Source organism: Myxine glutinosa, chromosome 13 (assembly GCF_964187855.1).
Source record: "Myxine glutinosa chromosome 13, kmMyxGlut1.1, whole genome shotgun sequence".
Taxonomy (NCBI): domain Eukaryota; kingdom Metazoa; phylum Chordata; class Myxini; order Myxiniformes; family Myxinidae; genus Myxine; species Myxine glutinosa.
Window position 1 is genome coordinate 103,310,163 of NC_136273.1, and position 22,904 is coordinate 103,333,066.

Here is a 22,904-nt window from a genome sequence, read left to right on the forward strand (position 1 = left end):
GAACGCAACGAGAAACCAACCCTCATTCTGTGTGCCACAAGATTAAGGCACCGAAACAAAGGAACCAATCTCACACAATTAATGAAGGCGTGGAACACGTCCTCCGTGCATATGCAGAATGGGCAACATGTGGATGTAGGAGAGAAATGGCTGATTAACTTATTAGAGGGGACTATCCAGTGGATCAGTCTCCATTGGAGATCACCAGATCTTTTACTTATGAGCTTGCTATACATGGAGTTCCATACAGGTTCAGAGGGGGGTCCCACAGGCAACAGTTTCTTCCACCGGATTACTCCATTTAGCGGCGTATCCCCCAGCAGTAACTTGACACACGATTTGTATAGCTCTTTACTGCTGGTTTCTTGAAAGGGGCTTATCCCCATGCTAACCGGGGGTAAGTCTTCCAACTTGAAGTGCACCAGTAACCCAGGAAAAATCCACTCGTCGTGCAATGGTTCGAGCTCGTGGGACCAGCATACTCTCAACCGTACCCCTATTCGTATCACCTCTCTCACCACTTTTGCAGTCACTCTTTCAGACCGAATTCCTGCTAGCTCGGCTACTTCTCGAGCTGATTTCCACCCGCAACCTGAAACTTGCCGGAGGTGCCATACTTTTGTGATGCCGGCAGTTATGAAATGCTGGCAGAGGTCCCTACTTTTGGGTATGTTTGGGAAAAGCCGATTGCAGAACAAAGGCTCTTGTGCAAACATATGAATATCGTAGATGTCTTCTTGACGGCACACAGTGAGGTTCTGCCAAGCATTCAACACACTGATAAAAAACAGGAAGAGGAGATGTGTCGACTTGTTGAAGCAGGACCAAGAAACATTCGCGGCCATATCCCAGCCCACCAGCTTGCCGCAAAATGTGGGTGGCCAAAACATGGTTTGGTAGTTGTTCTTTCACCAAAAGTTTTTGCACAGTGCATAGCCGGAAGGCCATTATGCGGCTCCTGATGTCGACCATACTCTGGCCGCCCTCGGCCAATGGACGGCATACAACGTTTGGCCGTAACCAGTGATGCCCTCCCCAAAAGAACTCCAACAGTTGTCTTTGCACTTCCTTCACCAAGCCTTCTGGTGGTTGCAGGCAGATGAATCTGTGCCACAGGAAGGAGGCGACGAGGTTCTTGACTACCAAAACTCGGCCCTTATACGAAAGGTGAGGCAGGGCTCTCCTCCATCTACTCAATCTCTTCTTTACGCGTTCAGCGACACCTTCCCAGTTTTTCTGGCTGTACTGTGGGGATCCAAGGAACACTCCAAGATAGCGGACACCTCCATCCACCCACTTTAAACTTGCAGGAAGGTGTATTGGCGGGTCTTGCGCCATTCCAGATGCGCTGTCCCTGACAGAGGGAACCCATAGCGCTTTGCTCTTTTCCCAGTTGCACTTCAACGAGGAAGCTAAACCAAACAAATGTAGGCACTTAGCCAGAGCTGCAATGTCGTTATTGTTTTTAACAATGATTGCAACATCATCAGCATACGCCGATACAACAACTGGAGGATGATCAGGAGATATACTCATTCCAGAAACGTTATTCCTTAGTGACACGAGAAGTGATTCCATTACCAGGGTGAACAGTAAGCCGGAGACAGGGCAACCTTGCCTTACCCCCCTTTGAACCTGTATGGGAGAACAAAGCTCATTGTTCACCTTAACTAAACTGAATATATTGTTGTACAATAAAGCAATATAAGTTCTGAAATTATCTCCAAATCCACAGGCTTCAAGCACATGATTTAAAAAGACATGATCGATGCTATCAAAAGCCTTTTCTAAATCAAGAAAAATTATACCAAAATCATTCTGCACACAGTTGCCATCTATGAGATCTCTAATGAAAAATATGTTATCATACATAGATCTACCTGGAATACAATAACTCTGATCAGGGTGAACCAAATCGCCAATTACCCTTTTAGCTCGATTCGCCAGAACTTTTGAAAGGATTTTATAATCAGTGCATAGTAGAGAAACAGGTCTCCAATTCTTCATTTGTCGCAGATCACCAGCCTTTGGAAGAAGGGACATCACCGCTCTTCTCATACTTAAAGGCAATTCTCCATGAGTCAGTGATGATTCAAGAACATGCATCAGTTCTGGACCTAATAGTTCCCAAAATTCCTCATAAAATTCAGCCGGCAGACCATCGATTCCAGGGGCTCTTCCCGAGTCCATTCCAGCCAGGGCTTGCGTTAACTCCTCCAGCGTAATTGGCGAGTCCATCTTCAGCCGCTGGGACTCGGTTAACGAGGATAGGTGAGAGGTTAAAAGTCTCATTGTTTCCTCACAAACGACCTGTTTTGAAAACAGTTTGGAAAAGAAGTCCTGAACACATAACCGTCTGTCTCTGGGATTAACAACGACAGTTCCGCCAGGATTAATTACAGAAAAAATGTTCTTGGGTGCTTTACTGACAGAGTCCAGACGAAAAAAAGCTTTGCGAGGGGTGTCTAAAACCTTTAAGTTCTTAACCCTTAGTCTGAGCAACAACCCTGCTGCTTTCTCCTGGATTAACTCTCTCAACTGAGTCTTCTTTTCTAGTAATAATTGGAAGTTCCTTGCATTATTATTTTTAGCAAGTTTACCTTCGAGCTGTACAATGTCAGCCTCCAAACAAGTCATTGTTATATTCTTCACATTTGTAATGTTAGCTCTGAACTGTTGACAAAACACCCGAATCTGGGCTTTCGTATTGTCCCACCAAAGATTAACAGAAGAAAAAGAGGGCTTTCTTTGGATTTGATTAGCCCAGAAAACTTGGAAGGCTTCTTTAAATAGACCATCTTCTAGAAGACTGGTATTAAATTTCCAGTATGCACTTTTATTTATTGACTGAGGAAAAAGAAACCCCATGGTTACTAAATGATGGTCTGAGAATATTGACGGAAAATAATCTGGAGAGACTATAGCGTTTCTAAAGGGTGAGTTTATATACCATCGGTCGAGTCTCGCAAAGGACACTCTTCCTCTGGTGATGCGGCTCCAGGTGAACTGAGGTTCATTGGGGAAAAGTACCCTCCATACATCTAGCAAACCCACCCGAGAGAGGAAAAGGGATAAATCAATACATGATTCGGGATGAGGTTCTGCCGAGTTCCTGTCCATTACAGGTTCAAAGGTACAGTTAAAATCACCCCCGATACACGTACATTGGTTTAGGTCAACTGTCTGCAGGTGATTAATCACAGACGCAAAGAAAGCTTTCCGTTCTGTGCTCTCACTTGGTGCATACACATTGAATAATGTGAAATGGAAGTTATTAACCTCCAGTTCAAGAGAGCTGAATCAGCCTTTAATGATCTCCTGGAAGAGGATTGACTCAGGTACTAGCCCTGGTCGAAGTACGAACGCAACACCTGCCGAAAGGGAAGACAGGTTGCTAAAAAAGCACTGTCCCCCAAAAACGCGACACCAATCATATTCTACATTTTGGGTGATGTGCGTTTCCTGCAGTAAAAGTACATCAACGTTTTTGCGCCGAAACAAACTTTGCACTTGCGCTTGGCGGTTTGGGTTTGCACCTCCACCATTAATGTTCAAGGTGCCAAAGGTAATTTGCTTCATTCCTTATCAAAGGGTTTGATTGGGTGTTGCGAAATCTCAAGACTGGCTTTTGTAATAAATTTCCTGAGTCGGTGAAATTGTGACCTTGTTAGTGGAAAATCCTTGCCCTTTCTTGTTATTTCCTTTGCTGATTGAATAAATGAACCTAAATCAGGAAATGTATCCCTGATAACTACATTTCGCTGTCTATAGGTTTCATTCAAAAAGGAGAGTACGAGTTGAGGAGATATCATTGGCTGACTCAACTGAGACTGAGACAACTCAGGCACCTCCTCATCCTCATCAGATTCCGACAAGTCTGACAAGGTCCCTCCAGGATCGAGGATGTCGGCCTCCGTGGTCACTATGGGAATTGTCAGTATCTCTGGGGATTCGCTGGAGAGCTCCACTGTGCAATCCACGATGCCCTGGTGATATTTGTGCTCGTCAGAAGTTGAAGCCTCAGTTTCATCCTCTTGTGGAGCACAATCTACCGAATCGATGAACGACTCGGTAACACAGTTTTGAATCTGCATCGGTAGAGCAGCACTGCAGAGGGATGAGTCAGTCACTGTCTGCTCGTTCACAGTGACTGATGTCAATGATCGTAATGGTTCGTTCGAGGGTTTATCAACGTGTTCAGCATTGAAACTTATTTCACCCCGATAGCAATTTGCGTCCACAGAGTTTGTACACGAACCTTCAGACATATTATCCTCAGTTGCAGCACCGGATTCACCATCCCTTTTTTCAAACCCGATGGAAGCATTAGGAACACATTGAGGTGTGTGTTCAGCTACACTGGCCTTCTCCAATACCACCTTTTTAGGATTACTGGTAGAAAAATTATCAACCGACGCCCTTCGTTTTTTAGAACCAATAATAGGGTCCTCCTCCATTCCTTCACTACATGGGGGAATTGCAGCAAGGGTTGTGCGAGTTGGGGTCGCTTCGGTTTCCGTGACAGGAAGTGAAGTGCGATCGTTTTTTGGACTCGGGATATGCTGCTATTGTTCGTCTCACTGCAGGAGGGAACAGCAGGAACCGGCACACTCACAGGATTAACTCCAGTCGGTTTAATAGGAACACGAGTATTATCATTTTTACAATCGGTGTATGCGTGGCCATTTTCCCCACACTTTGAACACGAAACCTTGGGACAAAAACGTTTAACGTGACCAAAGGCTCCACAGTGAAAACACGTTAGTGAGGCTGACGAGGCATACATTTGATACTCCCGATCGTCGGATTTTACTTTAAATGAAATATTTAACCCTGTATCATCACCACGATCGGGAAGTACCATGTAAACTTGGCGACGGAAACTCATTACGTGTTTTATCCTCTCGTCTCGGCTCTTCAGAGGGATCATGGACATTCTTGACACAGCTGTTCCATAACGAGAAAGGACTGACATGAGTTTGTCGTTTGATATAAATGGTGGTATGTTTGATACAACGATTTTCATCGCTGGAGTATCCATGGGGGACGCTAACATAAACACACCACCTTCTGTGGCTAAACCTGCACTCACGACGTCATGAACAAAGTTTTCTTCGGACAGGAAGATAACAACTTTTTGATTCATTCGTGAGGCAGCTCGGACATGCTCGCACCCGATTATTTTCCCCACTGCGAGTACCACATCCTCAGTGAGGACTCCTTCTGGTGGAACACACACAAATGCATGCTTCCTCGTTAGGCTATCGAACGCCTCTAACCGAGAGCGTGCATTCGCCATACCAGCGAATTCAACACCCCCACTTGTCCGAACCGGACAATAAGGTATCAAACCTAAATAATCAAACTAAAGTAAGTAATAAACGTGCATTATAAGCACAAAAATGGCTTACAAAGCGCCGTCGAAGCCAGTAGGCCGCACCCAAAACGGGCCCGCTCTCAATCCTCTCTCTCTCGAAGACAAAGGTGTAGAACGGATGAAAACAAAATGCCAAAGTACACAGGATAGGAAGGAGAGGGTGGGGGGGGGGGGCAGGGGAGGGCAGGAGAGAAGGAAAACTCGCAAAGAACTCACTACACCACAGAGCAGTTGCTCACAGCCGCCATGACGCCACGCCCAACACACGAACGGCCAGCAGGGGACGTGAGAGAGAGAGAGAGAGAGACTTTTGTATCTTTTTATTATAAAAGTATAAAACCATTCCACAAAGCAGTGTTAAACCAAGCAACGAGTTCAAAGAAACATTGTATAAGGAGCATAAACACACCAAAAAAGAACAAAGGATATTCAAAAGAAATCAGCAAGTATAAAAATTTTACCAACCAAAGGTGAGGACACAAACAGAAACCACAAACAATTTTAAAGGAAATGCTCACACAAGAGCTATGAACACATCAAGAGCAAATTAAGCGTTTGATTAAATAAAGTGAAAAATTGAGAAAGGGAAAGAGAGGGGGGGGGGAGAGAGAGAAGGGGAGAGAGAGAGGGGGAGAGAGAGAGAGGGAGAGAGAGAGAGAGAGAGAGAGAGAGAGAGAGAGAGAGAGAGAGAGACTTTTTTTTCTTTCTTTTTTTTTCTTTTTTTTTATTGGTGATCCCAATGCGATCCAAATGGACAGACCAGGAGACAAACCTCGCACAACCAGTAGCCGGGAGCGACAGAGAGAGAGAGAGAGAGAGAGAGAGAGAGAGAGAGAGAGAGAGAGAGAGAGAGAGAGAGAGAGAAAAGGGAGAGAAAAGGGTAGGGGAGGGGAGTGGAAGAGGTTAGAGGGGAGGGGAGAGCAGAGGAAGAGGAGGAAAGAGGATAGAGGAGAGGGAAGAGGATAGAGGGAAGGGGAGAGCAGAGGAAGAGGAGGACGAAAGAGGATAGAGGTGAGGATAGAGGCGAGGGGAGGAGAGACGAGAGGAAGAGGATAGAGGGAAGGGGAGGGGGTGGGAGGATACAGGGGAGGGGATGATAGAGGGGAGAGGATAGAGGTGAGGAGAGGGGAGGATAGAGGTGAGGAGAGGGGAGGATAGAGGGGGGGGAGGACAGAGGGGAGGGGATGATAGAGGGGAGAGGATAGAGGGGAGGGGAGGGAAGATAATAGGGGAGAGGATAGAGGGCAGAGGAATAGGGGCGAGGATAGAGGGGAGAGGAATAGGGGAGAGGATAGAGGGGATGGGAGACGGTTAGGGGAGGGAAGAGGATAGGATAAGGGAGGGGAGATGAGGAGGAGAGGAATAGGGGATAGGATAGGGGAGGGAAGAGGATAGGGGAGGGAAGAGGATAGGGGAGGGAAGAGGATAAGGGAGAGAAGAGGATCGGGGAGGGAAGAGGATAGGGGAGGGAAGAGGATTTGGGATAGGATAGGGGAGGGAAGAGGATAAGGGAGGGGATAGGATAGGGGAGGGAAGAGGATAGGGGAGGGAAGAGGATAAGGGAGGGAAGAGGATAGGGGAGGGAAGAGGATAGGGGAGGGAAGAGGATAAGGGAGGGAAGAGGATAAGGGAGGGAAGAGGATAGGGGAAGAGGATAGGGGAGGGAAGAGGATAGGGGAGGGAAGAGGATAGGGGAGGGAAGAGGATAGGGGATAGGATAGGGGAGGGAAGAGGATAAGGGAGGGGATAGGATAGGGGAGGGAAGAGGATAGGGGAGGGAAGAGGATTTGGGATAGGATAGGGGAGGGAAGAGGATAGGGGAGGGAAGAGGATAGGGGATAGGATAGGGGAGGGAAGAGGATAAGGGAGGGAAGAGGATAGGGTAGGGAAGAGGATAGGGGATAGGATAGGGGAGGGAAGAGGATAAGGGAGGGGATAGGATAGGGGAGGGAAGAGGTTCGGGGAGGGAAGAGGATAGGGGAGGGAAGAGGATTTGGGATAGGATAGGGGAGGGAAGAGGATAGGGGAGGGAAAAAGGATAGGGGAGGGAAGAGGATAGGGGATAGGATAGGGGAGGGAAGAGGATAAGGGAGAGAAGAGGATAGGGGAGGGAAGAGGATTTGGGATAGGATAGGGGAGGGAAGAGGATAGGGGAGGGGATAGGATAGGGGAGGGAAGAGGATAAGGGAGAGAAGAGGATAGGGGAGGGAAGAGGATTTGGGATAGGATAGGGGAGGGAAGAGGATAGGGGAGGGAAGAGGATAGGGGATAGGATAGGGGAGGGAAGAGGATAAGGGAGAGAAGAGGATAGGGGAGGGAAGAGGATAGGGGAGGGGAGGGAAGAGGATAGGGGAGGGGAGGGAAGAGGTGAGGTGAGGTAAGGAGAGTTGAGGTGAGAAGAGAGAGGAGAGAAAAGCAAAGAAAAGCGAAAAGAGTTCAGTGGTTCCAGAGGAAGATTATTCTAATCCGCACATGTGGTGCAGGTTGTTTTTTTAACCACATCTTCAATCAAAAGTGCATTGCTGGCAAATACATCACTTGCCAAGCCCGCTTTTTGCACTTTACAATACTAAGGTGAGAGCTGTGTATGGTGGAGACAATGTTCTGGCGAATACGAGGTAACACTACTATCTGCATACCGAAATAGATAATTCCATCCGAGACACCTAACTCACTCTTAAGAGTCGCAGTATGGTCTCAATGGAAAGGGAACTTCACTCGGACAGCTGGACCATCCAGTGTGGATCACGTCCAACAGGTGTTGCAACTCTAGTTGGGTCTGTTCCTGCAGCTGGGATCTGAAATCCCACTGTCTCTCCTCCTTCTGTCCCTCTCTGTCTCTGTCTCAGAAATCCCGCTGTCTCTCCTCCTCCTCCCTCTGTCTCTCTCTCCTCCTCCCTCTGTCTCTCTCCTCCTCCCTCTGTCTCTCTCCTCCTCCCTCTGTCTCTCTCCTCCTCCCTCTGTCTTTCTCCTCCTCCCTCTGTCTCTCTCCTCCTGCACCCTCTGTCTCTCCTCCTCCTCCCTCTGTCTCGCCTCCTCCTCCCTCTGTCTCGCCTCCTCCTCCCTCTGTCTCTCTCCTCCTCCCTCTGTCTCTCTCCTCCTCCCTCTGTCTCTCTCCTCCTCCCGATCTGTCTCTCCTACTCCTTTCGCTGTCTCTCCTCCTCCTCCCTCTGTCTCTCTCCTCCTCCCTCTGTCTCGCCTCCTCCCTCTGTCTCCACCTTCTTCCTTTATAGAGCCTGCCTGTGCCTCTGTCTCCTGGAAGTTAAGTCCTCGAGAAAGTAATATCTCTTGAGGAAGGACATGTTGGACCATTGTTTCACACAAACTTCAGTAGTAATGTAACCTGCGTCATTCTCCAAACGTTTCCTACATCCGTCTTTTCTCTCCAAATGTTATTCCATCGGAGAGTCGATCTGCGAGCGTGTTAGCGTCGCCACAGACTGACAGACCTGGGCGGACCGTTCGGTGCGGCCACATGGCGCCTCTTCGTTCAATCCGCCTGCTCTTCCTCTTCTCCTTATGCAGACGAGCGTTCGCGCCGGCTGGGCCTGAACAAGCTTTCGGACCTGAGGTGCAGCAAACCTGGTTCGAAGAGGTGCCGGCGGTTCCCGAGTCTCCCCTACAGCTTCCCAAAGTCCTGCTGGTGATACTAGCGAGAAACGCAGCCGCCTCGCTCCCCTATTGCCTTGGCGCCTTGGAGCGACTACATTACCCAAAGCAGCGCCTCGCAGTGTGGTCTGTATATTACTATATATCATATGCACCGCCCCAGAAACGAACGCCACCACCCCAAACACATGTCACACACCACCACACCAAACACATGTCACACACCACCACCCCAAACACATGTCACACACCACCACACCAAACACATGTCACACACCACCACACCAAACACATGTCACACACCACCACCCCAAACACATGTCACACACCACCACACCAAACACATGTCACACACCACCACACCAAACACATGTCACACACCACCACACCAAACACGTCACACACCACCAATGAATACATGCCACACATCACCACTGAGCACATGCCATACACAACCACTGAGCAGATCCTGTGCACGACCACTGTACACATGCCATACACGACGACTAAATAATGTGCATGCACCATGAATTGCTGTCAGAGAATACACTCAATATTCAGCTGGTACCTTACACTGATTTAACAATACCACCAACCGCATCCACATCACATTCCAAGCTTTAACTGAAAGTGTATATACATGTACAGTATATAGTCAGATTCACTATGTTTTTTCGTTCAAAATTTTGGTCGATTAGCAAAACTATACATTTTTGGAATATTCAGAGCATGAGGAATCCAAAATTAATGTTTACATTTGCGGAGACACCTTTGCGAAAATGACCCTCAGGACAGTGATGAAGATCTGTAAAAGCAAATTCCTGAACGGTATAGACCAGGTAGATCCTGTGTATAGGACTTATAGTTCAATCTGATACTACCTATAACTTCCTATAACAACCTATAACTTCAAAGGACTTGCAATATCATGTATTATGTAATACAGTTATATCACAAATATAAAGACAATGGTTTTCAATGACCTTTGTTTGTTGCTTTTCTATAATCCTGAGCACTATTTTGAGGCCTTTATTGGATTCCTTGACCCAGAAAACATAGGATTAGCATATTTAATTAAGTCTCTAGGTTGACTGGAAGCCGAGATCGCGCAAAATATGTATTTTATGGCGGCCATTTTGAAAATCCAAAATGGCGGCCATGCAGGTGTCTGTGCAAATGCCAACATTGATTTTCGGATTCTCCATGCTCTGAAGATTCCAAAAATGTACAGGTTTGCTAATCCCAAAATTTTGAAAGAAATTATATTTGTTAACATAGTGAACCTGACTAATATGTCCGAGTACACCCACCCACTATGGGAGTGGCATGGGGAGTCATGTTATTATACTTTTTATTATTGCCAATTTATTATTCCTATTACAATATGTAAGATCAGGTCATTGAAAGGATCAGAACATGCATGACATTATAACATGTTAGATCAGGTCATTGAAAGGATCAGACCGTGCATGACATCATAACATGTTAGATCAGGTCATTGAAAGGATCAGACCGTGCATGACATTATAACATGTTAGATCAGGTGTTACAGATTCGTCACTTCCGTTGTTGTGGTTTTCATCCACTGTAAACATTTTTGATTCCATGTACTATTATTGTTGTTGTTTGGGGGAAATAGAGATTACTATTTTCAGAAGGTAAAAAAGTTAATGTTTCAAAATGAAACCGGAACCGGACGACGAAGGAGAGGAAGAGGAGAAAAAGAAGGCGGAGCGAGTGAGTCGGACAAAAAGGAGCCTAGCTACTTGGAGGTTTTGAGCCAACGCCTAGCGAACGGAGGTCACGAATGAACTTTTGGATTTCCCGGGAAAGGGATTCCTGCGACAGAGTTGTCATCGCTGTGACAGAGAAACCTGCGTGACAGGTTTTGCGGTCGATTCTGGAGAGAATCATTAGCGTGCCGTTACGCCTCGAGAATGGGCCGTCAGCCATTTTGACTCACGCGCTTTGCGTTTCGCTCAAGGTTTTTCGCCTCGCTTTAATCATTGACACCGCATTCAGACGTGGATCTGGTGTGTGTGTAACGTGGCTTTTGAGTGGAAAATCTGAGGTTCGCCGATTGGGAGCCGTGGAACGTCCATAACCGAGGGTGTGATTTCCCAGTCGCCTGGAGGGCGCCTTTGGATTTCCCAGTCACCTTGAGGGCGCCTTTGCGCAGCTGAGGCCGCGTGACTGTGATTGTCATCCGAACGGGATTCTGATCTCGATTGGACATCGTTCTGACGATCGCTGGAGCGGATCGACCTTGGCTTGAAGCCGGAATCAACTTTGGCTTGAAGCCAGGAATAAAGACATTGGGAATCTTCTTCTTTTCGCTCACTTGGAGTACAGTGAGTTATATTGTACAGATGGTACCATCATAGGAATGATATACTATTTGTTGTACAATTGATTACTATTGTTTTTGTGTTATTATTCTTGTGTGACCTTTTTTTTCTTTTTTCTTTTTTCTTTTCTTTTTTGTATACAAGATCGAGGCTCGTGAAAGACCTTAATACAATATTTGTTTCTTGGTAACAATTGGTGTGGTTTCACCATTGATCTTTGACACAGAATAACACATCTTTCTGCCGTGACTCCTCTCGGTGCTCGGAGGTACACCGTGACCAGGGGGTTTGGGGAGGAGCACGTAAGAGAAATTGGGGGCTCGTCTTTGCTGATGAAATTCCCTAAATCTCGTCCGGGATAGAATTCCCTAACACCCGTCCGGGATTGGCCCAAATTGAAATTGGGGGCTCGTCTTTGCTAACAGAAATTGAACACTCGTCCGGGATCGAATTCCCTAACATTCCCCAAATTCCCAAATTTGGAATTTTTCGAACATTCCCAAATTTTTCAAGAAAAGGAAAATTTTTGTGTGAAGGTTAACAGGTGCTAACTAATAGTCACCATGGTGTTTGACGCAGAGAAGTTTGCGGCGTCCCCTAGTGAGGCACAGTTCCAAGCGTTAAAAAGATCGGAACTCTTGATATTGGCCAAAATTTCAACTTGGAGGTCCGAGCTCATATGAAGAAAGCAGAGATGCAGACATTGGTGGTAGAATCTCTGGTGGGACAAGGAACATGGAAAGAGGTAGCCATGGATTGGTTACCCGAAGAAAAAGAAAATGTGGAGTTCCGGAAAATGGAGATGCAACTGCAGAGCCAGGAAAGGTTAAAAGAGTTGGAATGGAAAGCCGAGGAAAGAAGAGCAGAACAGGAACGAGAACTCGAGGAGAGAAGAGCAGAGGAAAGGAGAGCTGAAAGGGAACTCGAGGAAAGAAGAGTAGAACAGGAACGAGAACTCGAGGAGAGAAGAACAGAGGAAAGGAGAGCTGAAGAAGAGAGAAGAGCAGAGGAAAGGAGAGCTGAAGAAGAAAGAAGAACAGGGGAAAGAGCAGAGGAAAGGAGAGCCGAAAGGGAGTTAAAGGAACGTGACATGGAGTATCAGAAGGAACTTAAACTCAAGGAGCTGGAATTAATGGGAGAACGGACAGAAGTAGTATCCATGCTGGCTAGTTCGACAACTAGTCAGAACACCTGGGATGTTGGTAGGCATGTGAGGCTGGTTCCACCCTTCAATGAAAAGGAGGTAGCCAAGTTTTTTTTACACTTTGAGAAAGTGGCTCAAATCCTAAAATGGCCTGTGGGGTCCCGGTCTATGTTAGTGCAAAGTGTTTTGGTGGGTAAAGCTCAAGATATCTATTCGGCTTTACCGATTGACCAATGTGCAGATTATGAGATAGTGAAGAAAACCATTCTCAAAGCCTATGAATTGGTCCCTGAAGCTTACCGGCAAAAATTCAGGAATGCCAGGAAGAGGGAGAGTGAGACCCATGTGGAGTTTGCCAGAATGAAGGAAACCATGTTTGATCGGTGGTGTGACTCGAAGGGGATTGGGAAAGACTTCAACCTGTTGCGACAATTGATCTTGGTAGAGAAATTCAAACAGTGTGTCCACGCGGACATTAAAGTACATCTGGATGAAAAGAAAGTACCAGAGTTGTATGAGGCAGCAACCGTAGCAGATGACTATGCCTTGACACACAGGATGGGGTTCCACAAACCTAACTTCCTGTAAAGTATCTCGACAAACTGCGATCAATTGTCGTACGCGTTTATTCACTCTGCCGATCAAGGCCCGATTCACAGCAGCGCCATCCGAGCTCTGGCGTAGGGATACAACCCGGTCCCGGTGTAGGGATACAACGGTGAACATTTGCACTGCATACATGACATCCTCCCCTTTAAGTCCAAAATTACCAAGAGCAATACGTGCTAGATTTCCAGAATTGACATTTCAAAAGCAACATTTCCAAAACATGTGAAAATATGTGTGCAAACGGTTATGAGAATAATGAAAATACGTGAAAATAGAACATGTGTCAACGTGAGAAAAAAAAACATCTTCAAAGATTCAACCGGTCGGGTGCTTTTCTCTCACGCATTGAGCGTCGCGGTGTACCAGTGGATACAGAGTCCGAGGTGATTCCTTTGGGTCGCGGTGTACCAGTGGATACAGAGTCCGAGGTGATTCCTTTGGTCTCCACGAAGGGTGTAGCGTTTGCAGAGGTTTTCGGGGCATCCGAGCCGGCTGGAGCGGCCACGACGATCTCCGGCAGTGGCGGATCGAACTGTTGTCCTGACTGTGACGATGCTACAGGCTCCATCGACTCACAGTGACGGTAGGTTATGTGGTCCTGATGTCGACGAATTTCGCGGCCGTCCTGCAGGCGAATCACACTGGACAGTGGACCTGGCTTCTCGATGATGTCTCCCGGTAGCCACGTCGCACCTGCACCAAAATTTCGGGCAAACACTGGATCTCCAATGTTGATACATCGACTGTTGGACGTCTTATCGTGCACCAACTTTTGATTAAGCTGGCTCTGATAAACATTTGATGATATGTCTGGTTTGAGATTGTCAAGTGTCGATCTCAAGTGTCATTTCATCAATAACTCAGACGGAGCTGCACCGGTTGTTGATTGTGGCGTGATGCGGTATTTGAACAGGAGACGAGACAGCTTTGTTTCCAGGGTTCCCTCCTGAAGTTTCTGCAATCCGGATTTGATGATTCCCATGGATCGTTCGGCCAAGCCATTTGAAGCCTGGTGATGTGGGCTGACAAACTTATGTTTGATGCCGTTCCGACGTGTGAACTTGGCAAACTCGGAACTGGAAAAACACGAACCGTTATCATTATCACTCACGATCATCCTGGGCAGACCATGAGTGGCGAAACAGCGTCTGAGTCTTTCGATGACAATGGCTGACGTAGTACCATGCGTCACATAGGCATCAATCCATTTTGTGTGCGCGTCCGTAATTATTAGAATCATGCTGCCGTTAATAGGCCCGGCATAATCGAGATGTAGGCGATGCCACGGTTTGCTGGGCCATTCCCAGGGATGCAGTGGCGCTTTCGCAGGTGTATTCCGGGTGCTCTGGCAGGGGTAACAATGTCGAACATGATGTTCGATATCAGCATCAAGATTCGGCCACCACACATAGTTTCTGGCGAGTGACTTCATCTTCACAATCCCGGGGTGACAGTCATGGATTTCATCCATGACCCTGGAACGCAGATTTTTCGGGATCACGACACGACATCCCCAGAGTAGGCAACCATTTTCCACGCTGAGTTCGTTTTTACGTGCTTTAAAAGCCGCAAAATCTGGGTCACCCTCAGGTAGCAAATGCCATCCAAGCTGTACAGCCTGGACAGTTCTGGACAGAACGGGGTCTCGTCGAGTATGAGTGCGGATCTGGCCGGAATCGACAGCACAATCTTCCAGATGATCCATCAGTGCGATAATGGATCCTGGTGTAGGCGAATCATCAACGGATTCTGGAAGGGGTAACCGACTCATGGCATCTGCATTTGTGATAGACGAACCGGGCTTATAACATATGGTGTAGTCATAAGCAGCGAGAAACAGGGACCAGCGGATGATCCTGGGCGGTAGTGTGTCAGATGTCGCCTTAGTTGGACCAAACAGACTGATCAGCGGCTTGTGATCAGTGCGAATCGTGAAATGATGTCCAAGAAGGTACTGGCGAAATTTGCCGACGCCGAAAACGATTCCCAATCCTTCCTTGTCAAGTTGGGAATAGTTTTTCTCTGCCGGGGACAACGTTCTGGATGCAAATGCAACCGGTCTTTCCGTACCATCAGGCATCACGTGCAATAATACACTCCCCACTCCATACCGACAGGCATCGCATGTCAGCACAAGATCCTTCTCTGGATCAAAATGAACGAGAACATTGGACGATTTGAGCAGATCCTTAGAGGTCTGGAATGCTGATTGTTCAGTAGACCCCCAGCTCCAGGAGACTCCTTTCCTCAAAAGCCGATAAAGGGGGCCCAAAACGTCGGTCACATTCGGGATGTAACGACCATAGAACTGAAGCAAACCGAGGTATGACTTCAATTCGGTCACATCTCGTGGAGAAGGAGCATCCTTGATAGCTCGGACTTTCTCATCTGTCGGGTGTAGACCCTCGGCATCAATCGTATGACCCAGGTACGTGACTGATGGCACCATAAACTTGCACTTGTCTCGACGCAAACGTAGGCCGGAGTCCGAAATCTTCTTCAGAACTCTCTCCAGGTTCTGTAGATGTTCCGCGTCCGTACGACCAGTAACCAGAATATCATCCTGGTAACAAACGACGTTGCGTTCGGCGGCAAACAAACTGTCCATGACACGCTGATAAATTCTAGGTGCAGATTTCACTCCAAAACTAAGTCGGTGGTACCTATACAACCCACGATGCGTGTTGATGGTAAGATACTGTTTCGAATTCTCGTCCAAGCAGAGCTGTAGATAGGCGGATTTGAGATCGAGTTTCGTAAAAGTCTTGCCTCCCGTGAGACGAGCATAGAGGTCTTCGATCCTCGGGATTGGATATTTATCCAATGAAGAACACCTGTTCACGGTCATTTTATAATCTCCACATATGCGGATGGACTGGTCCGATTTTATGACCGGAACGATGGGCGCCGCCCATTCGGCATACTGGATTTGCTCGATGATCCCCAGATTTTCAAGATGATCCAGTTCCTTGTCAATCCGCTCACGCAGGGCGAAAGGGACTGGGCGAGCCCTGCAAAATATAGGATTGGCATCCCGGTCAACCCTGAGTTTAGCCGTATGTCCTTTCAAGGTTCCAAGCTCATCCTTGAAGACATCCGGGTACGTATTGTCGCGGAAGTGGAGGGTGAGACTCAAGACGCCAATGGTCGGAAACAGGTTTTACAAAAGGTCACAACTTTATTAACTGGTTATTCACTTGATTCCATTTACCAAATAATACCGCATTATTCAATGGCTGAGATTAACTCTTTTCCATGGTCCTTTTCGTTCGGCTGATGTTCCTCCGCCATGGTCCCGTTCGTCAGAGCTCCTCGCAGCAAGTCCTCCCGACTCCAGCCGCAGCTCTCGCTTATATGGACCAACTCGACTTAATCCTCTGTCCGCTGAACTCGTAATCTCCTCTCCGCCGACGTCACCGGTCGCCTTCCTGGCGCCAGCTAGCCCCCCCCTGCTGTGAGTTCCATTTATCAAACAATAGGGGGGTGCTCCAGCCTGGGGCTGTGACCAGGTGTATCAAGAGACCATCATGTTCGTGCACATTCCTAACTCATTTACAAACCCGTCCCCCACAGAGTTTGCATGTAAAATGCATCTGCTTTGTTACTAGGTCAACCAATAAGTTACCAGTGCCAATTAATAAGTTACACTGAATTACACTTCCACAATTCCCTCATCTTTTTGTTTTTGTTTATATTAACCATTAATCTAAACATCAATATAAGTAAACAATCAATCACTACAAGTAAACATCATTACAAGTATAAGTAAATAATCATAACTTTGGTAATCAAATTCCCTTAGGCATACACCGTCATCCTGCAAGAATCACAAAACATTTCGTTGGTCATTGACTCCTTCCATATTGTTCAATCTATTGCATTTGCATCACAAATATATTTTCAAAACAACACTTCACCATCACCAAGATACAACAATTTCACTTCATTTTCAAGTTTTGTAAAGCATCTGCACCATCTGGCAAAAACGTTTGCCTCCACACAAATGTTGACTTTGTTTGAAAGGAAGGGCTGATCACTTGTGTTTGAATCCAGGTATGAAACATTTTCTCCTAATGTCTTCATAGCTCCTGCACTACTTCGTGTAGGATTTCGCTGTTGTGGTAACATTGCGGAGTCATAGACTGACCCTGCTCTCCTTGTAGCATTCTTGCCACTTTTTGCTGTAAACCATAGTAATTCCTGAACAAGGCCTTCACCCAGTTGTAGTCGACTTGCCTCCTCCCTTATTGTGAGTGGGCAGCAAGTATTGGTGTGACATTGATTGGCCAGCAAGATGTGGAACAGGGATGCCGGATGCATCCACAATGATGTTGGGACCATGGTGTTCAGGTCATTCATGGTCCTTACCAGGAGCAATCCAGCAGAATCGTGCACAGCTGTTGTGACAAGGGCACAGCCGTTTTTTTGCAGCTCCATGCTGGTTCCCCGGACGTTGGTGAAGTAATAACATATGTCCCCGCATTTCACAGAGGTTGCAGGTAAAATGTCGTTGTCCTGCAACTTCTGATGTGGTGAATGTTCGAAGTCTTCGAACAAGAGTAAGTGATCGCCTTTCTTTCATATGTTGCAGTGTGATCCAGGCAAATGGTCACATAAATTTCCTTGGTGAAGGTAAGCATTCATCTCCAAGTTACACGGGAGAATGTCTTCATCATTCTTTGAGAAAGAGGGTGTATGCCACGATTAACTTCATTTTTTAGCCACAAATTTTCTTTCTTTCTTCTTCCCAATTCCGTTAGCAATCCCTCCAAAATGTGATCTCGTCTTATCCTTATGCTCAGTCATATCTGAATCTGCTTTCCGCACACACTGAATCAGATAGGGTACATCTTACCATGAAATCAGCATAATCATGTATATCTTCCGACAGTTTCACATTCAACAATTTGTTGTTTTTCCTTAACACAAAAAGTTATATTCATTTATATGCGTCACACAAATAATATTCAATCAGGTATGTATTTTATTACTAAACTAAGAATAGCATTGTATATGATTACAATCACACACGGGAATACCTAATTCCCAACAACAATTTTCCCAAACCAACAAATTAAGCATAATGTATTATTACCATAATTCCTCTCCACTTTTTCTTTTCCCTCTTTTTTTTTTTTCTTCTCCTAACAGTGTGTCACTCGTGGTGATATGAGTTCATTGATATTGTAATTGACACAACTCATAACATTGTCGTTATGCCATTATCTTAATTCTACTGTATTCATTTGCAACATCACTTGATTTTGTCTTTTAATCTCAGTATTTATGTCGCCATAAAAGTCTTCCTTTTCTGGTTCCACATTTCTTTCCTCATTTGTCACTTCATGCGTTATCATCGTGTTGTTGGTTACCTTATTCAAACACACCGTCACTAAGGCTTTCAAGCAAGCCACCACTAAAACAATTGCCAATATAACTACTAAACCAACAAACAAGTCTGCTACTCCTTGTATATATTCATATCTATGACATAGTTATATGTCGATGACATTTAACATTATATACCAAACTAACAAGCTTCCTAAAAGGTAAATAAAGAAAATCCCTTAATATGTAACATAATCAGATTATTTGTCTTACCCTGATCCCCCTATCTCCCGGGGTTGAACTCAATCCCCTGATCATGAGTGTAGTTGTGATACATTTTTTCACTCATGCTGTATTAATATCAGCAGGTAATTGTATGTCATGTAGGCAAATAAATGTCACTATTCCAAGTAGGAATATCACATGTTGAAAATGTAATGTTTATCAATGCAAGGGGTGTTAAAATGTAATTCAAATGACTGTAAATCATGACTATCATTTTTCTACCACTGAATGTTCTGCTGGGCTGCTAGGTGCAGCCTCATTTTCTGTGGGATCGTCCACCTTAGCCCCATGTGCTTGCTTGCAATGAGAGGCATGAATCCAACTTTCTATTTTGGGTCCATATTTGTTTCTATTCTTATCAATCTCCTATGGTTTATCAATTCGTTCCAAGATACCGCAACCAAAGGTTTTAACCAAAGCTCTACCAAACTATTTCCAATTTGAACAAAAAATGCCAGTGAAACAATGATTCGAAGGATTAACTTCAAGGGGTCAATAAATTTATTCTATAGCCAGATCTAATTTTCCCATCCAATAGTTTGCCTTGCCACATGTCATATTATAACACCTTAATAAACCTTCGAAAAAATGTTTCCCATCTCAACAAATTTCCTTTTTTACAAATAGCCATGTGTAACTTACGTATTTAACTACAATTTCCTCTCAATTTGTTTGGCCTAACTGGCCGTAAAAGTGGCTGCCAGCATGCAGTACCGTTTTTATCTACCAAGGAAGTGTTCCACACAAGACCTCTACCAAAATGTTGTTTGTAAAAACAAATCTGGGATTTCTGATTACATGGATGCACACTCTCAGGACATTTTCAGGCTGCTGTTAACAATCCACTACGATGACTTAATTCCTTTACCCACAATCAAATAATTAGTACAAATTGAGGATATTATCCCTATCACATTCTTTTATAGATTCATTATGTTGGATCTAATTTTTTCCAATAATTTTCCACTGCTGTAAGGCGGAACAATAGCTCTCATAAGTCTTAGTAATATCGTACTTAATTTGCCCAGCAGAGAATAATTTATTTACTATCCTTTCTCATCTGTTAACCAGTGACTTTGTTTAAACTCCAGAACTGAAAAACCCACAATAGTTCAAACCAGCAAAATTTTCTTTACTCTTTTCCCATATCATCTATGCCTAAAACACATCCATACATACAGCACAATTTATATGCTGATAAAATTCAAGTTTATATATATAAAATCCATGAGCAGAGTATTCTGGGAAGTCAGTGTAAGACCTCTCCCAAATTTGGATGATTTTGTACTTCCTCATTTCCTTTTATGAAGCTCATATCCATAAATAGATGTTATTCTCATATACATTCTATCAAAAATGGAATCCCAAAATTACTCACAATTTTACTATTAATTAATGGCTGCTCATAACCCAGCACATCAAAAAAATTTTATATTCCATTTCCCTTGACAAAAGAGATAATGTTCATAATCAAATTATATTTCTATTTTATTTTACGAATTCTCTGGATATTCAATCCCATCCACATATCACTATCCATTTCCAGACAGGCACACTGTCGGTGTCAACAATCTTGTAAGATTGATACACAAAAACACACACACACATGCATTATGCATATTTGTTTGCGTTGGAACCATTATTTACAGATCAGATGGGTGTCAATTTTATTTCAATTTCATAAAATTTGTCAATCAAATTCAAAATGCTTATAGACAAATAAACCAGAAGTCCATTCTTAGAAAACCCTTATGATGTCAAATTGAAATTACCCTTTCTGCCTTCACAATAATCTATCCAAATTTTGACTACACACCCATTTGCATGTCAGTCGACCATTGACCTATCAATCGTGCGGAACAATAGTCCGAAATTCCCACCTGATCATCATGTGACTCTTGTTACTTGGTTTGCCAACAATTGCAACGCAATTGTTCCAAACTTTGTAAATTTAAAATTGCTGTGCCCAAAATAGAAGATCCAATTTTGGCATTTTATCAATTAATTATTAATTTGTTAACAAGCAAAAAGAAAAATGAATCATTCTTGCTCTGAAAACTTTTCAGACACAAGAATCATTGACAGTTGTTCATGTTTGTCCAGTAATCGAATCTGTTGAGGCCAATCATCATTTGGGATTTGCAGCAATGAAGGCCTAATCATTGTCTGAGGTACCGGTAAGCACTGGTACCCTTGATCTTGGTTTGCCCCATGACCTTGTCTTCCTGTTGACATACGGACATCTTCTTCTCCAATGTCCCATCTTTCCACACTCGAAACACCGGTTTCTGTCGTTGTCTGATCTGTGCGCCTGTGCACTTGTATTGCTGGGCTGCATCTCTACATCCCTGAGTTGCCACTGCAATCTCTCGTTATCTCCTGAAACACGAAAAAATTCTCTGTACCGTCCTTTTTGGGGAGACAACTGGAAATCAGATGGGACAACTGTGACTTTCATTCCTAATTTCGAGGGCAGTTGTGCATTTGTCTCCTCCACTGTATCCTGTATCCTTTTTATTTTAAGTTCTAGTTCCGTTATCCGTTCTTGCTGTTCCCGTTGTCTGGATTCACCATCCCAAAGATGGAATGCAAGCCAGTCTACCGTTAGATTCTGTCTCTTCCTGGCTTTCAATCTTTGTTCCAATCTTTCCAATCGACTTCGCTCAAATGTACCATCTCTTGGAAACTCCTCATCATGTCCCTTTGTCCACAAATACCAATTCTCGACCTGCCTTATAGCTTCGGCACCATAACGGTCGTACATATGATGTGTACAAGTACCTTTTTGTGGAATCTCTGGTTGTCCTTGTGTGTTCTTGCAGGCTCCATTTCCCATTCTGCCTTTTATCAAAGTAGCGTTGGATGTGTTGTAGCTTGTTCCAGGTTCCTCTAAAGCTTCACTCGTACCTCCAGGAAGGATCTCTCCACCTGTTCGCACGGTGATTTCCAGAGAATCTCCCTCAGCTGTGGCTTTTGCACAATCCAATCTCACAGATCAGTATTTGCAGATGAGCCGGAGGGTCAGTATGAAGTGGGTGAATCCTCAGGTGTCCGCTCTGTTTGACGGGGAAATCACACAATGGTAACCGCACATATATATCTGTATATAAACTCACCACCTTGCTCAATTTTCCCAGGTTGTCTCCACATTGATAATATCTCGCAAAGATATCAAAGCTTCTTTCTTGAGACCGCATTTTCATCAATCAAACAATCAATATATTCAATTCAATTTATTCAGTTCAATTTATTCAGTTAATTTTATTCAATTAAATTCAATCAATTAGATTCAATCAATCAACAATTCAATCAATTATTCAATTTCAATTAATTCATCAATATTCATCAATAAATCAAATTAATCATTTTGGATGACTCCTTGCATAAGCCCTTTCCCCAATGATATCAGGACAGGTCCATCCATTGACTGAGATCGAATTTTATCGGTCGTCACCTCTGGTTCGTACCTCATGTCAATTGATGAATCACCGTCCTGTCCTAGGGTCATATCTGACATATTTCCCCATTTTGCCTGGTCTCCACAAATTTTCTTTGCAACCACTAAAGGCAACTCATCCTTCATTCGTGAGACAGCCAAAATGGATGGCAGATATTAAAGTTCATTGGAAAAATATCTCAACATTTTTTCCTTTAATAGTACCCAAAATCTCTTGGCAATTTAAATTTCGTAAAACTCCTGAAATAAGACTGTAAAATTCCTTCAATCATGCTAAATTTTGAAACTCCATCGCTTGTAACACCCAATTGATCCCATAGGGCTTGAAAGTTCTTTCCCAAGTTCATGCAATCATTCTGCATTTGAACCCTATGATATCATTCATAATAATCATCATGATTTTATAGTCATGGTCATATCATAGTCATCTATTTAAACGAACATTTCCTTTATCACCACAGCTATGTGGTATAATCAACACTAGAATAAAACTGTACATAGCAACAGGCTACCTCATGGCCACTTAGTATACCTATTGACACTAAGTCATAACAATATCGAATAATCATTGAACAATTCAAAAATCGCTTCCACTGCTCCAGCCGCAGCATTCGTCATTTTGTCTGCTCATCCGCATGACCAAAACGAAATAAAGGGAGCTCAACCATTACACAGCGCTTTTAATGGCGCATGCCATAGGACCTCAACGCAATTTCGACTCGGCCAGAAAACGAGCAAATTTTGCAG

At 44.6% G+C, this 22,904-nt stretch overlaps 1 protein-coding gene across 1 annotated transcript in view; it reads left to right on the plus strand.

Annotated features, from left to right (window-relative positions):
* Positions 1 to 8,593: 8,593 nt before the first annotated feature.
* LOC137413781 (procollagen galactosyltransferase 1) overlaps positions 8,594 to 22,904 on the plus strand; it is a 204,155-nt gene continuing 189,844 nt past the window's right edge. The window contains exon 1 of the mRNA XM_078767833.1: positions 8,594 to 9,112. Within this exon, the coding sequence (XP_078623959.1) occupies positions 8,853 to 9,112 (260 nt within the window). The 5' untranslated portion in view covers positions 8,594 to 8,852. The remainder of the gene's footprint in view (positions 9,113 to 22,904) is intronic.